The following is a 15,556-nucleotide window of genomic DNA, read 5'->3' on the forward strand; positions in this document are numbered from 1 at the left end:
TTTTTTTAAGTGTGCTTTTTAATGTACGTTTTTTCAATTTACAGTTTGACCTGACTTTCCTCTTTGTCATCACTGTATCTGATGTAGATTATGTCTTTTATTTTTTAGAAAAAATCAGGAAGTGCTGATGTCAGCCAGTCCAAGACACCAGCAGCTGGAGCACCTCCTGCTGTTAAGGTAATGCATGCTTCAGGAAATGATCTTTAAAAGTGAAAAGGGTATGGGATGGCATTTTCCCCTGCAAGGGGTTGAAAACCAGTTTGTTTGCCAGCATTCAGTAACACCGAGATGCTCTTCACAGCTTGCTAAAAATCACAATGAATTGAAATGAGAGAGGAATACAAGTCAGCAGAATGCTATAGTTGACTTCTTGAGGAAAATAGATTTGTTAGCATTAAAAAATCACAGTCTCATTGGTAACAGTGGCAAACTTCATTTCATTTATAGAGCAGGGGTTGTGTTTTCACCCTTAAGTGTTTGTCCTGGTTACGGCCATGATAGAACCAATTTTCTTTCTAGTAATTTTACTTCTCAGTTACTCTTCTGAAGTATCTGCACTTGCTGAAGTTTACAGCAAGTTTCTCAGTCAGTGTCTGCTTCTAGGACTCACACTGTTTGATGTTTATAGTTACTGCTGGTGTGCAGAACCAAGGACACTGCTTGGCTCTGGAAGCTGAGGGAGTAAAGGAGTCAGACCTGCAGCTTTCCTTTGGGGAGGAGCAGACCAGAGAGGTGCCCAAATGATTTGACCAAATTGGCCATCTGGTACACATCATTCTTGGTATAAATTTGAGGGACCAAAAGGGTCAAGCTCTCTTTATCCAGGGATGGTGTCCTGGGAGGATTCCATCCATTTGTCTGCCTTTGATCCCTATCCCTCAATCCATGTGTTCCTGACTCTGGCTCCTATCTGCTACAGGAGTCTGGGGCTTTCCCAGAGCTGCCCTGAGGCCTTTGTGGTGACCTGAGCATTACTGTGGGGAGAAGTGTGATACTGGTTTTGTATATAATTGTACATATTTCATAGAATTCCTATTTGTCAGTACTGTTTCATTAAAGCTGTGCAGTTCAGTTTTCAACCCATCAGTCTCTCTCCCTTGATCTCTCTCCTTTCTCTTTCTGGGAAGGGAGAGGGATTGAGAGAAGGCATCTGTCATTCTTTTAATTGCCAGCCCAGTTATTAAACCTTCAGAGTGCTGTTGGTATCTTTGGGTTCTGTTTACTCACTGGGACCTGGTGAGGTTGAGGCACTGGTATCTGTCTGAGCTTTCACAGCCCCTGGAGCAGTTAGTGTGCAAGTTGGTGCAAGAGTTGTTGCTATGAAGATGATTGTCCTATCAGAGTGCAGTTGATGGTGAAGAGAAGCAGGCATGGCATGAAGTATGCTCAGGTCTTGCAGAGTGTTGGAGCAGGGTATTGAAAATGCCCTTTTTGGTGGTTGTCACACTGGCTGTAGCTGGTAGTCACTGCTAGGTTAGGTGCATGTTTGTCACAGGTGAGTGCAATGCACATCACTCAAAAAACAGTAGTAGGTTTACTGAGGTAAGATAATAATTTGTCAGAGTTCACTGGGTTTGATGGAAGTTGACAAACTTTTAACAGTGGTTTGACAAGGTTCAATGAGTTTGATGGCAGGGTTCTCCTTATTGATTACAGCATGGAAGAAACACACCAAGGAAAACTGAGTTGATTTCTAAACTCCTTGGTTAAGCTAGGTGTGTCTGGATCCTCATCTCAGACCTGTTCCATGGTTTATGTCTAATGGGATTATCCATGCAGTGTTAGTAACAATATTAAGGAGCTACGTGGGTTAATGATGTCTGAGTGCCTCAGTGTGTGAGAAGGGAATGTCTAACCCTGAGAGATTTCTCTGCTCAAGGGGAGGGTCCCCTGGCATGCAGTCCAGCTCAGGTTGGGCCCATCCTGGTGTTCATGCTTACGGGGTGGAGTACTGGTGTGTAACCACAGGTTTGTGGTGTGAGCAAGATGTCTTCATTTTAGCTTTCTTGTCTTGTTCTGTACTTCAGTGATTCTGCATTTTTGCGTTTCCAGACCATCCTTGTATGTGATCCTGGGGCTTTCCAGCTCATCAGTTGATCCCCAGGACATGAGTCTGGCTGCTCCTTAGTCAGCCTGAGCCAAGGTACAGAGGTGCATGGGTGTCTGCCACAGTATTCCAAATCTGGGGGTAGCCCATCAGGGCAGGTTGGATGGGGCTTAAAGCAGCCTGGTCGAGTGGGAGATGTCCCTGCCTGTACAGAGAGCTTGGAATGAGGTGATCTTTAAGGACCCTTCCAACCCAAACCATTCTGTGATTTTGAAGATCCCATTGGCAGGAAGTGTTTTGGATTTTGAATGGGAATTTCAACTTCCTTGATCAATGCTTTTGTAAAATAATAGTCCTGAGGATACTCCTGTGCTACACAAATCATTATCTTCCCTCTCTGCTCAGTGAAGGAGGTTATAAACCTGTTGTCCATTCCTTTCAAAGCTTTTGTCTGTTCCTAGACACAGCTCAGTGGATTTTTTTGTGGAATGTTTTTTCTGTTCCCTGCAGTTTGCCCGGGCCTTTCCCCTGCTTGTTCAAGTGTTGTAGTCATGTAGTTCCCATGGTACAGCATGGGACAGTCTCAGGTATCATCTGCTGGGTGGGTCCCTGCAAGCTCACTTTTTCTTGGGTGTGGAGAGGTCACCAGGTGACACAACATCTCCTAAACATGGACATTCTTACAACTTAAGCCTTTTTTAATGCATCTTTTTCAGTCACAAGTGTTTCTTTCAAATCAAGTGTACAAGGTACCATTTTCAGCCACGCTATTAAGCATAAACATCTGTAAGGTAGTGCTATGAGAAAAATGTAATATGATGTAATTGCTTTATATTTATGAGGCTATGTATTCCATTCAGTACTTGATGCTTCAGTTCCTGTGATAGTCCAAAGTATTTGTTGGTAAAGGTTTTATACTACGAAAGTACTTACCTCATTCTGTCTTTATTCTGACTCTTAGTCAATAGGTATTTGACGTTTTAACCTTTTTACTTCCCACTGGGCCATGACTGCCTTTTATTTCAGCTAAACCTTTTCTTAATTATATCCTTCAATTTTAACTATCTCCCACGGTCATGTAGTGTTGTTTAAAATAGAGCAAAACTCAGAGATTTATTGTTCTGTTTTTGTAGTTTGTGCCAGTGGTACTTTTCTAAAGCCACTTGTCTAGCTGTATTGTTCTCTGACATTCTTTTTCTCTAAAAATACCTATTCAGAAGCAATATTGTACAGGGTTTTATTTTTTTTTTTACAGTAATTTTACAGGAAAGGAGGTATGTTTTGAAGAGGCAGGCAAGCTATTTTTGCTTCAAAAAGACATCAGATCTTTTAATGCAGCTGAAAACATTGCGTCAGTTTTTAGGCAACTTACAGACTGCTGTTTCTCCCTTTGATTTTTTCCCTGCTGGAGCCTCGGAGTGTCCTGCATGTGAAATCTCTCTGGATTCCTGCACCATTTTGTTGGTCAGTAATACTTTTAACTAATGCTCCTTATCCTAGATGAATTCCTAACTTTTTTTGAGAAGCTGGCTGAGGTGGGGGAGTTAATAAGTTACAGCTAAGAGATTTTAATTTTTTTTAACCTCTTCTTAGCCTTGCTCTGGTGAAAGTTATGCATGTAGTTTTGCTCAGTGTCATCTCACATCATGCTGTCAGGGTTGGAAAAGCTGTCTCTAAATTTTGGGGTTATTCATAGAAATATGTCAACGGGCTGTTTGAGAGCTCCTTTCTCATGTTCTCCTTGGCACAAGTGTGTGTCATGGTGCACAGATCCTCACTTCTAGGTGTTCTGCTGCAAGACTGTGGCAAATGGTGGAGCTGTAGCTGTGAGTTGTCCTGAGAGCTATTAAGAAGTCTCTGATTTGGAGACCACTGCATGGAGTTGCAACTTGTAAAGCTGAACAGTGATTAAAAGAATAGGATCACGTCACAAAAAAATATTCTGCACTTCACTTAAAAATTAAGTATTTTCCAGTCTATGCCATAGCTTGGGTATTTTCTCCTTTCTTCTTCCTTTTAGGGCTAACATCTTGTTTCTTGTTCCCTTGACGTAAGGGGTGGCATTGAGGCTGCTATGAAAAAAAAATATGCAAAAGGGTTTGTAAGTGGTGTGGGGACTTAATTTTTTTTTTTAAAAAACCAGGACATACAAATGTCTCCTCCCATTGTGTTGAGCATTTGATTATATTGTTGAGGTATTGAGTAATCTATTGCATAGCAAGCAAACAAAGAAAAAAATGTAGAGCAGATCATTACTGGTATTGCAAGAGGTACCTTTTAACTTCCAAATTGATATAAATTATTTGGGTTTGTTATGCTGAAGTATTATCTATGGCCTTAACTGGCCCAACCATCTCTGTTTCTTGCAATCAACAAAATCTATGTGCTTGGGAAGCCTCAGTAACCAGTCTGAATTTAGGGAGAGCGTCCCATAAGCTCCTGTCACACACAGCAGTCACACTGAGGGGACACAAAGCTCTCCTGGTGGTGACACTTGTCCAGGACACCTCCAGAACCACCTCCAGAACCAGTCCCATAAGCTCCTGTCACACACAGCAGTCACTCTGAGGGGACACAAAGCTCTCCTGGTGGTGACACTTGTCCAGGACACCTCCAGAACCACCTCCAGAACCAGTCCCATAAGCTCCTGTCACACACACCGGTCACACTGAGGGGACACAAGGCTCTCCTGGTGGTGACACTTGTCCAGGACACCTCCAGAACCACCTCCAGAACCAGTCCCATAAGCTCCTGTCACACACACCGGTCACACTGAGGGGACACAAGGCTCTCCTGGTGGTGACACTTGTCCAGGACACCTCCAGAACCACCCGAGGAGCAGGAGATGGGGTTCGCTCATCGCGTCCGGGCACCCAATGCGTGGCGAGGGCAGAGCTGCCCCAAACATCAGCACCTCCCTGGCACTGCCACGACCAAACCTGGTGGTTGTGGTTGTGGTTGTGTGTGCCCAGGCTCCGTGGGGCTGTGCTGGAGGTGGGGCAGCCCTGCTGCTGGGTGGGGAGCTGGGCACACCGGCTCGCCCAGGGCTTGCCCAGCACCTCCCAAAAACCGAAACCGCGCCAGGAACAGCCGGGTCCTGGTGTTCTGCTGGCAGAGAAGGCACACGAGCAGCAAGTAAGTTAGAAATTCCTGCTGGCTGTGCTTTCCTGATGCCTCTGCTTGAGGGTAATTTGTGTTGGCATTGCAGTTCTCTTTCTGTTGTGTTTTGTGGTTTGCCTGGGTTTGGGTTTTTTTCTCTCTTCCGGGAGCTTTTCGTGGGCTGAGCTAGCAGGAGCTGCTGAATCTAGTGATCCTGTTGTCAGCAGGCTTGAGGTGCTGCAGAGGTGGCTGTGTGTAGGGAACTGGCTTTGGAAGTTCTTTTCTCATACTAGGAACAGTCTTTTGGGTAAGATTGGGTTGTATCCAGTTTGGGTAATCTTTGGGTTGTAAGTCTGTACCTTACACATGACACAGGGAGTGGGTTATGTGATGTAAGCAGTCTTGAAGAAGAGAGGGACAAGGAAGAGCAGCTTTCTAAAGTGGTTTGTAAATCATTCTGTATTAGTATTTCAGTTCCAGGGTTGTTATGGTTGTTTTTTGTTTCTCCTCATTGCTCACAGCCCATGCTGTTCCTGCTTCAGAAACCTGTGTAGTATTTTTGGCATAGAAATGGCTTCAGCACGTACAGAATTGTGCATGCCAGGATGTGGGTATCTGTAACAACAGCTTCTTGGTTGAACTGTGCTGATGTATCAGTAATTTACTGACAACAAGACTTTGTTATGCTTGATACCTAAAAGACACTAAAATGTCCAATACGAGATAATGGGGAGGAAAAAAAGTACTTTTCAATACATTTTGTATTGCTGTTCTTCCTGTAGTCGTAGAAATTAGATAGGTGGGTGTTGCTTAGGCTGTGCCACTACTCTATGATTGTTACTACTGTACTTCCTTCTTTGGAGAAAGTGAAAATAGTGTGTGAAAAGCAGTATACAGTTCCTAAACATTGCAGGCACCTCTGCAGACTTCTCTGTTGTCTTTTTTGGACAACCAGTTCTCTCAATACTGTATATTTTTTTTTAATTGACATAAAAACATACTAGACAATGATTTCTTCAATGTAAGACATTTTCTTTCCTACACTGAACTTGTTGCTGTCAGCTTCTTGTAGAGTGTTGCTTTTTCTTGTTCTGCTTTGTGGCTTTGTTGTTGTCTGTCTATATGCTTTATGGAAGTGATGAGATGTGTGGGGTATGTACAGCTTGCAGAAAATGCAGTTCAGGGATGAGTTCCTGGGCTTGTGTTTCTCACAGCTCTGGTTCTGGATCTTTGCCCCTTAGGCAGACACTCCCAGTTGGAAATGCAGGTGAATTTGTGTTGCCCTGGAGGTGGTGGCTTTGCCAGGACTGGGCTTGGGGGCAGAGAAGAAACTTCTGTCTCCAGGAAGTCAAGGAACTGCTGGCTGAATGACTTGGTCTCCAGTGGGTTCATTCTCATTGTTTCTGCTCTTGGTTTTCCCGAGGGAGGAAAATCTGCACTCAGCAATGCTTGGGACTTTGTCCAGAGCCTGTTCTGCCCAAGGCAGAACCTCAGGGGGGTACAGGGAGGTGAGTGGATTTGTCACCCCCTCAGGAGCTGTGCCAGGATCAGAAATCTTCCTGGTGATGATTTTGTCTTGTTCCTGTGCCTGATTCTGTGCTTGTGATTAGTAAAAAGTGCTTGAATTGACTAGAAAACCCATGTGTTTGATCTCTGGGATGGAAGCCCGTGTGAGGCAGGGCAAGGTCTCATGAAGGTCTCCTGTGCTCAGCCCTGGTGAGGCCACAGCTTGAGTCCTGTGTCCAGTCCTGGGCCCCTCAGCTCAGGAAGGAGCTTGAGGTGCTGGAGCAGGTCCAGAGAAGAGCAAGGAGGCTGTGAAGGGATCCAGCAGAATTCCTGTGAGGAAGGGCTGAGGGAGCTGGGGGTGTTGAGGCTGGAGAAGAGGAGGCTCAGGGGAGACCTCATCACTCTCTCCAACTCCCTGAAAGGAGGTTGGAGCCAGGGGGGGGTTGGGCTCTTTTCCCAGGCAACTCTCAGCAAGACAAGAGGGCACAAAGGGTCTCAAGTTGTGCCAGGGGAGGTTTAGGTTGGAGATTCGAATGGATTTCTTTCTGGAGAGGGTGATCAGACATTGGAATGGGCTGCCCAGGGAAGTAGTGGATTCTCCGTGTCTGGAGATCTTTCCAAAGAGCCTGGATGTGGCACTGAGTGCCATGGGCTGGGAACCACGGGGGGAGTGGATCAAGGGTTGGACTTGGTGATCTCTGAGCTCCCTTCCAACCCAGCCCATTCTAAGGTAAAGATTTTGTATTTTTTAATTGAACAATGGTGTGTTTGTGCCTCTAGAGCATGCAGAGGGCTCTTCTGGAGCAGTTTTGACAAGTGACTAATTAATACCCAGTGCTGAAGTACAGAGTGCCCCAATATGGTTCTTTTTAAGTGAGAACAGCAAAACAATATTGAGTTTTTCTAAAAGTACCAAAGAAGAAAAAACAACACATCCAAAGGTGATTCAGTGTTTTCCTCAGGTCATATTTTAAAACCAACATTCTGTTAAAACTCCTTGAGTTACTGATTTTTGTTGATCCTCCTATCTTACTCTCCATGCTTTTTGGTAGCCATTGTGGCAATGTGTGTATCAGCTCATGTCTTTGTGAATCAAATCTTGTTTCTGTGTTCTGGGGGTGAAAAACCCTGATTTCTGAGTCAGCTCGAGCTGTTGGGACTGCCAGCTGCCCATTTTGAGTGTGGCCTACTTTGATTATTATAATAAATCATAATTTATTGTATTATTTATATGTATTTATCATATGATTTATATATTTGCTGTACTATTTATATTTATTTATTATATGATTTATGTACTTATCTTACTCATACGTATTTATTATATGAGTTATGTATTTATATTATATGCATTTATTATATATTATTGGTATTATATTATATTATACTATAAAGCTGCGATATCTCCCACCTTCACAATTCACATTTCTGCCCTCTGAAACCCTTCTCTAAAGAGCAGCAGTCCTGTTTGTGACTCATTTTCCTGTCCCAGCTCTGCTGGGAAGGGCTTTGCATGCTGTCCTGTCCCTTGGTGACAGTGTTGGTGACACAAATCCTGGCTGAGCTCAGCAGCCCTGCGTGCCATGTGGCTGGCACCTGGTCGCCTGTTTTCCTAGTGTTTTCTTACCAGCTTGCAGTTTGCTGCTGCAGATAGCTTTGGAACGTTCTGGTGTTCCAAAGCCAGGGAGAGGAATGGGCACAGTGCTCTGTTGTGACCACCACAGCTCTAACACCAACTTGCTGCAGGGTGCAGTGCTGGGATGGAGGTTGTGGAGCTCTCTGCTCTGCTGCCCGTGTCCATCTCCTGCTGTGCTGGGCTCTGCTGCAGAGTGGGAACCTGAGGGGGCTGCTGACAGCTCTAATCTTTGAGTATGACTGAATGAAAATGAAATTTTAGTACGTGCCAGCTTATAGGACTTAATGTGGTGAAAACAGGAAGTTTCCAGAGGGAGGTAATTGAAGAGCACCTTTTAAGATGTAACAGCAAGGGGGGGTTAAAAGTGGTTGATGTCAGAACTGTTCTGATGGCACGTCTTCCCAGTGAGAAGTTTCACCTGATGCTTTAATGGAAGGCTTTCCTGAGTGTTTCTTCATGCACAGCTCAGGGAAATGTCAAGTTAAGTAACCCATTTTGTGATCAAGTGAAGATCCAGGGATCAGCCTTCGTCAATGTGACAATAGAACAAACATTTTTGACAAGGAAAAGCAAGCTTTTACTTGCAGGATGCTGTGAGAAACTTCTGGAGTGAAACAAAGCCTGTGGTGCTGGAGAGGTGTAATAATCTGGTTACAAAACCAGAGCTTTCTTTCAGTCTTTGCTTTTAACTCCATTGGAACGAAACAAGGGATATTCAGCCTGTGATGTGCAAGTGTTGCTGTGTCTGCACAGATGTGAAATCTGGGGGCAGCAGATGAGCTCTGTCACCCAGCTCTCTGGGTGCTGGCATCCTTTCCAGATCACTTGCAATAATCATGAGACAACATTAAACAGAAGATGCCCCTGTGTAGAGACAGGTTACAGAACAGGAGCCAGGCTATGTACTGAAGTCTAAGTTATTGCTTCTGCCCATAAATTGAGCACTGTGTATGTAACTGTGCACACTGTGACCAACTAGCAAACCCTTCTGCTTCCAACCCAGGTAAACAATAAACCAACAAAACCTGTGAAAGCCTAAGACACAGTAGGAGACAGTAATAAATGGGTGCACAGTGCTTCTTACCATCAGCTGTGAGGTAATTGTAAGTTTTTCTGCAAATCCCCAACTTCCTGACTGTAAGTAAATATAAACCAGGGTTCTGGAAGCTTAAGAGTCAAATGTCAGTTCTCATTCACTGTCCTTGGTTGTTTCTCACTCAAGTGGAAGGCTCTTCCAACATCTTTAATAATGACTTAATAGTTGTTAAAATATAGAAGAACAAATATACCAGTATTAAGCTGTGGATGTGACATAGGTTGCTTGAAATCCAGAAATCTTAAAACAGACATCTACCTCAATGTGGTTTGGCAGAACAGCTGGTTTCTGAGGTACAAAGCTTTGTTCTGCACTGTGGTAAATAAAACACTGATCTTATTCACAGGATGTGCTTCATAACACTTGATGTGGTGTGACCAAATTCAAAGATTATCTACAAAAACACTGCTTAAAAAACGTGACTTTAGATTTGAGTCGCATGGCTAATTGGTTTTGGCTGACACATAGCACTCAGTGATGAAATGTTGCCATTTCTTTCCTGTCACAAAATGGCAGACATTTTATTTTAGTAAGCAAAACAACAGAACCCAAGATGTGAGTTACAGAAGTTGTTTGGCTCAGTGTGCTGTGCTCACCAACAAATTTAGCAGCACTTGAGGCTGCTAAAGTGCAGCATGACCCAGTCTGCTTTTCAGTTCCTTGGTTCAAGGAAGCCTCTTAAAAACGTTGTCATGCTTTTGTTCCATGAGAAAATGGGTTTATTTCCTGTGTGCTTTTTTAGTATACCTAAATGATGGTTGATTTTGCTCCTGGAAATAGTAATTAACATTTGTTGCAAATACTTACTCTCTGTGGTGAGGAAACTGCAGGAGAATAAAGTTTTCAGGGTTAGTCTTTTCTAGGTAGCAACCTGGATCATCGTTTGAGTTCTGAAGAGAGGCATGGTGCTGTATGAGCAGTGGTCTGTTGTCTCTGCTGTGCTGCAGTCAACTTCTCATCTGGAAAAGAAGCACCAGTATAATCCTCCTGCTTGTATTACTTGTTTTATTGTCATTTAGGAGCAGGATGCATTGGAGTTTGAAGGCTCTCAGATGGTAAATCCAATTCTGGAGCATTCTTGAGGTTGCCCTTCAGATGGGAATGTCCTGATGAGGTTCTCCTGATGGCTGAGTTTGATGCAGAGTCCTCTGCCCACTCACCTTCCCCAGGCACCCTCAGTCCCCAGACTCCCAGGGCAGTTTGATTTTGGTCTCTGGCAAAGGGGAGGTTTGGCTGTCCTCTGCAGAGGAATGCTCTTCAGCTCTACCTTCAGTTTATTCTCCACATTTGCTTTGAGCTGGGTGCATATCTGAACAGAGCACGTCTACTTCTGAGTTCCTTAGCACTGATGGGGAGTCAGTTCATCTCAAGAATTACTTTCCTGGTTATCTTTGTCAAGCTGTGGGAATTTAAACTTTAATAATAGCAACAGTTTTTACATATTTTTAGGATGTAGTCACAGCAGATGAGTCTATGAATGTTAAAAGCAGAGGAAGCATCCCTAGGGAAGGGGAGGCTTGGTTTTTGGGGGTGGGTGGGTTCTGTTTGTTGTGGTTTTGCTGGGTTTCTGTGGGGTTTTTTGTTTGTTGTGGTCTTTTTTTAAGATGTGTCTTTAAAGCCATGCATATTGAACTGAACCACAAAAACATTAATTCAGCAAAGTTCCTGTTGGAGTGAACCTCCATGGTTACCCATTCAATCCTGTTCGGCAGGCATTTTCTTGACTTCAAAAAAAAGGTAAAAAAGTTGCCATTTACTTTATGGAAACCAGTGCAAAGTTGGGCTGTGCTGAGTGAGGGCATGAGCTCACTGGCACCAGAACAGCTTTAGAGAAGAATTTTAGGTTCAATTAGAATTTAGCTACAAAAAAAAAAAGTAAGTGCCCTCCAGGAGTCCTTTCCCCACCCACCTCAGTATCTGGCATGGTCAGAAGGCTTTGTTTGTAACATGCAGTGTTTGTGAGTTTCAGCAGTGATAATAGGCTGTAGGAATGAAAGAGGCATGCTGGCAGTCACATGTGGCAGGGCAAGTCATTAGGAATATCCCTGTAAATGCTCTGGAAATCATGCTGATCCACCTGTACAAAGAAACTCATCACAACAGGTCAGCATAGCAGGACATGTGGTAGGAATGCTTCCTGTAAACATCTCCCTGTCTGAGTATTGTACAGGTGCTAGCTGGAAACCTGTGTCCTGCTATTCCATTTCCTTAAGTGTTTGATATTAGACCTCCATAAAATTGACTTGAGAGCCTGAGGCCTTGGGGAAAAAATGCTACTGTGTCAGTTGTGTAGTTGGGTTCTTATCTTTCTCTTAAAAAAGATGTTGCTTTTCTTAATAGCAGAACTGTCTGTAAGAACAGAATTACAGCAGAAATTACAAGATAATAGGATATTTCCGGAATTACTTGGGATGGAAAATGTTACAGAAGCACTCAAGTTTGTAGTTTTTAACTCAGCTACTATAGATACTGTAATACTAATATTCATATGAAGAGGTAGTACCGGGGCTGCATTGTTCCAGTTGTAAATCAGTACATTCTTACCTGCTGTTCAGTTTTAAATATGCATGTTTATACATTTTTGTAGGTATGTATTTGTACAAACACACAGTTGCTGGCTCGGGTTGTGTCTTGAAATTCCCCTTTTCTCTGCCGGGAAATTACAGAATTGTGCTTATGCCATGATCTCTGTATTTATTCTTCAGCTAAAATGTGTGATACAGAAAGGTTTTACCTACAGCAGCTCAAGTCTATTCTACCCTGAAGTGAGATAACCCATTATTTTTCACAATAATTCTCTAAAGAGCATTTGCTGCCCACATTTTACTCTCCTAATTAAAGCTCAGTAACAGAACCACTGAAGTGAAGAAGGAACCGTTTGTAGTCAGGTAGATGAGGTTTTGCCTGGCATTACACAGCTGTCTTCAACTAGCCCTGTAAGTTAGCAATATTGAAATAATAACATTGATACCAGTTTCAGGGCTGAGAAGCAGTTGCAGCATCCTGATGTGTAAGGTCTGTATGCCCCAGAGAGTGCTCTGGTGGCTCTGCTTTCCTCTGTCCTAGACTGAGTGCAGCTGGATCACTCAGAAAATCTTGGCTGCCAGGGCTGGAAGTGCCTGGTTCATCTTGGTAGCCATGGGGTAGCCCATGGAGCCACAACCTGTGAGATTCTTCATTAGAGAATAAGCCAGGTTTTTTACTGTTCCCTTGGCTCCCTGACCAGAGGACAAAACATGGGGTGGTGACTTGCTTGTCCTGTCACAAAGTCCCTCACACATGCTTTTTCTTCTTTTTTCTTTTTCCTTAATCTGTCCTCGGATCTTTCTTTATTCATCTGTATTACAGTGTGATGGTCAAAACCATCCTAGCACTTGACCTAGCTAAAGCCAAAAAGACAGAAAATTATTCCCATATTTTACATTTTGTATTTGTGTTGTCATGGTAACAGATTTTTATCTTGGATTCCTCTTTCATTGGTTGTTTTTGGCAAGATATCTCAGCTGTGTCACTGCAACCTTACGTATTTTCGTCAGCGTTGCTGCCTGCGTAGCTTTTGGGATTTTTTTGTTGTTTTGCCTGATCTCTTTTCACCCACTACACCAGCCTGCTGGGGGGTTCTTCAGGAGCTCCCAGGAGCCTTCAAGGTGGAAGGTGATGGAAAGCAACCTGGCAACCCAATATTACACAGTAATTTCCATTTCCATTTAGGAACATAGCACCTCAGGTGCTGGGGGAAGTTGCAGTGACATGTCCTTCTCTAGAGGTCCATTTGTTCTTTTCCACCAGGTTTATTTCAGTGTATGAAGTGTTATGTTGTCTTCACATATTGACAAGTCTTATTCTTGACTCTTACTTATTCTCTTGTTATTATCTAAGTGATTCATCATCTCTCTTGTTTTTGGAGGTAGCTCTTTGGTACCTTGTTATGCAGCTGCTCCTTCCTAGGGGTGGGCAACAACTTCCTGATGTCAGATGAATTTTCTCCAGAAGTGTCCCAAACTTACAGGTTTAGCTCTGGGTTACATTGTGTATGGGATATTTTCAGTCATTTCCAGCTTTCCATAATGGAGAGCTCTCAAGGAGTTCTTCACCTTCTATTTTTTTTTCCAAATAGGCATTTGCATCCAGTGCCCTCAGTAGTTAAAGCTGTTCTCTTGTTATTTGTCATCTTCACTTTCTTTTCTTCTCCTGTTGTGCTTTCCCTTCCAGATTTCTGAGACAGAGTGAGATTAGATAACCCATTTTGTGTAGGCTTTTTTGTTTGGTTTCTCTAGCCCACTTTTTCAATTTCTGACAATTTTCACTGCTCTGGATGTCCTGCTAATTTGACTAATGAGCTTCCAAGGGTCTCCATTCTCTTATCGAATTAGCTCCCAGGCTCTTCATCAGCCTCTCCTGTAGTGCCATCCTCTTACAGTCATGGATAAAAGCACCTGAGCTCTTTTGGCCCATTTCTGTGAGTTTTTTTCTGTCTATGCCTCTCCTGCCTGCTGAGCAGGGGTAGTTATCAGGTAGCAGTCTTGACTTCACTTGTGTTATACTTTTCTCTGAGCCCCTCTGAGGTGGTGATTTCATGCCATGGGTTGGTTCCTCCGTGGCAGCTTCTCCACACATTCCCAGCTGGTGGAGTCCCTGGATCCTGGATGCTTTGCCAAGGAGTTTTCCTCCTCTCCCAGCTCACACAGGTGAAACACAGAATCACAGAACACCAGGCTGAAGGGACCTCAAGGGTCATCTGGTCCAACCTTCCCTGGAAAAAGCACAAGATGGCCCAGCACCCTGTCTAGCTGGATCCTAAAAGTGTCAAGTGCTGGGGAATCCACTGCTTCCCTGGGAAGATTATTCCCAGGGCTGGTAAGGTGCTTTCTGAAGAGCTGTGCACCAGGGGCTGGGACTCTGAGCTGCCCCTTCACCAGGATCTTCCCTGAAGGATGGGACAGGGACCATCATGGTGTCCTCCAACTCTGATCCTGTGTGTGGACCAGGCCCAAGGGGTGCAGGGGCAGGAGAACAGCCTGATGCTCATATGTCAGTGGTGGGAAGGGAGCTCTGGAGATGATGGATTCCAACCCCCCTGTCCCAGCAGGATCCCCCAGGGCAGTCCCACAGAACACATCCAGGAGGGTTGGAAAGGCTCCAGAGAAGGAGACTCCAGAACCTCCATGGGCAGCCTGGGCCAGGGCTCCCTCAGCCTCACAGCCAAGGAGTTCCTCCTCATCTTGAGGTGGAATTTCCAATGGCTTCAGCCCCTGATCCCTTGTCCTGTTCCTGGGCACCCCTGAACAGAGATTGTCCCCTTCCTCTTGCCCCCCAGCCCTCAGCTAGTGATGGACATTCAGCAGATCCCCTCTCAGCCTTCTCTTCTCCAGCCTCAACACCCCCAGGGCTCTCACTCTTTCTTCCCAGCAGAGATGCTCAAGGCCCTTCAGCACCCTCCCAGCTCTCCATGGGACTCTCTCCAGTAGATCCCAGTCTCTCCTGAACTTGGGAGTCCCAAACTGGATCCAGGATTCCAGGTGTGAGAGGGGATCTAGGAGAACCCCCTGGATCTGCTGGGGACACTTTTTCTGATGCCCCCCAGGATCCCATTGTCCCTCTGGGCCACCAGGACACGCTGCTGTCCCATGGAGAATTTACTGTCCATTAAGAATCCAAGGTTTTTCTCCATCCACTAAATATCAAGCATGGCTTGACATTGAGTACAAAGCCAGGATACACCACCTGCATTTTGTGGAATCACAGAATGGTTTGGGTTGGAAAGGACATTAAAGACCATCCTGTTCCAACCCCCTGCCATGGTCAGGGACCCCTCCCACAGCCCAGGGTGATCCTGGGAGAGAGGGATCATCATAGAAAGGTTTGGGTTGGAAGTGACCTTAAATATTGTCCAGTTCCATCCAAGCCCCATCCAACCTTCAGCACTGCCAGGGATGGGGCAGCCACAGCTTCTGGGGGCAACCTGGGGCTCAGCACCCTCACCCAGGATTTCTTCCTAATAAGAGAGGCATCTCCCCTGATGCCTCTGTGGTGAATCACCTCCTGAGATGACAGATATGTTCTGTTCTGCACAAATCTGTGCACAAATCTCCCTCAGCCTCACATCCAAGGAGTTCCTCCTCATCTTGAGGTGGAATTTCCAATGGCTTCAGCCCCTGATCCCTTGTTCTGT

General features: G+C 44.6%; 1 protein-coding gene across 8 annotated transcripts in view; it reads left to right on the forward strand.

Annotated features, from left to right (window-relative positions):
• Positions 1–15,556, forward strand: part of CAST (calpastatin) — a 58,426-nt gene that overhangs the window by 13,538 nt on the left and 29,332 nt on the right. For all 8 annotated transcript variants that reach the window (XM_030467484.1, XM_030467479.1, XM_030467477.1 and 5 more), the window contains exon 3: positions 109–177. In XM_030467484.1, the coding sequence (XP_030323344.1) occupies positions 109–177 (69 nt within the window). The remainder of the gene's footprint in view (positions 1–108; positions 178–15,556) is intronic.

Source organism: Calypte anna, chromosome Z, assembly GCF_003957555.1.
Source record: "Calypte anna isolate BGI_N300 chromosome Z, bCalAnn1_v1.p, whole genome shotgun sequence".
NCBI lineage: Eukaryota > Metazoa > Chordata > Aves > Apodiformes > Trochilidae > Calypte > Calypte anna.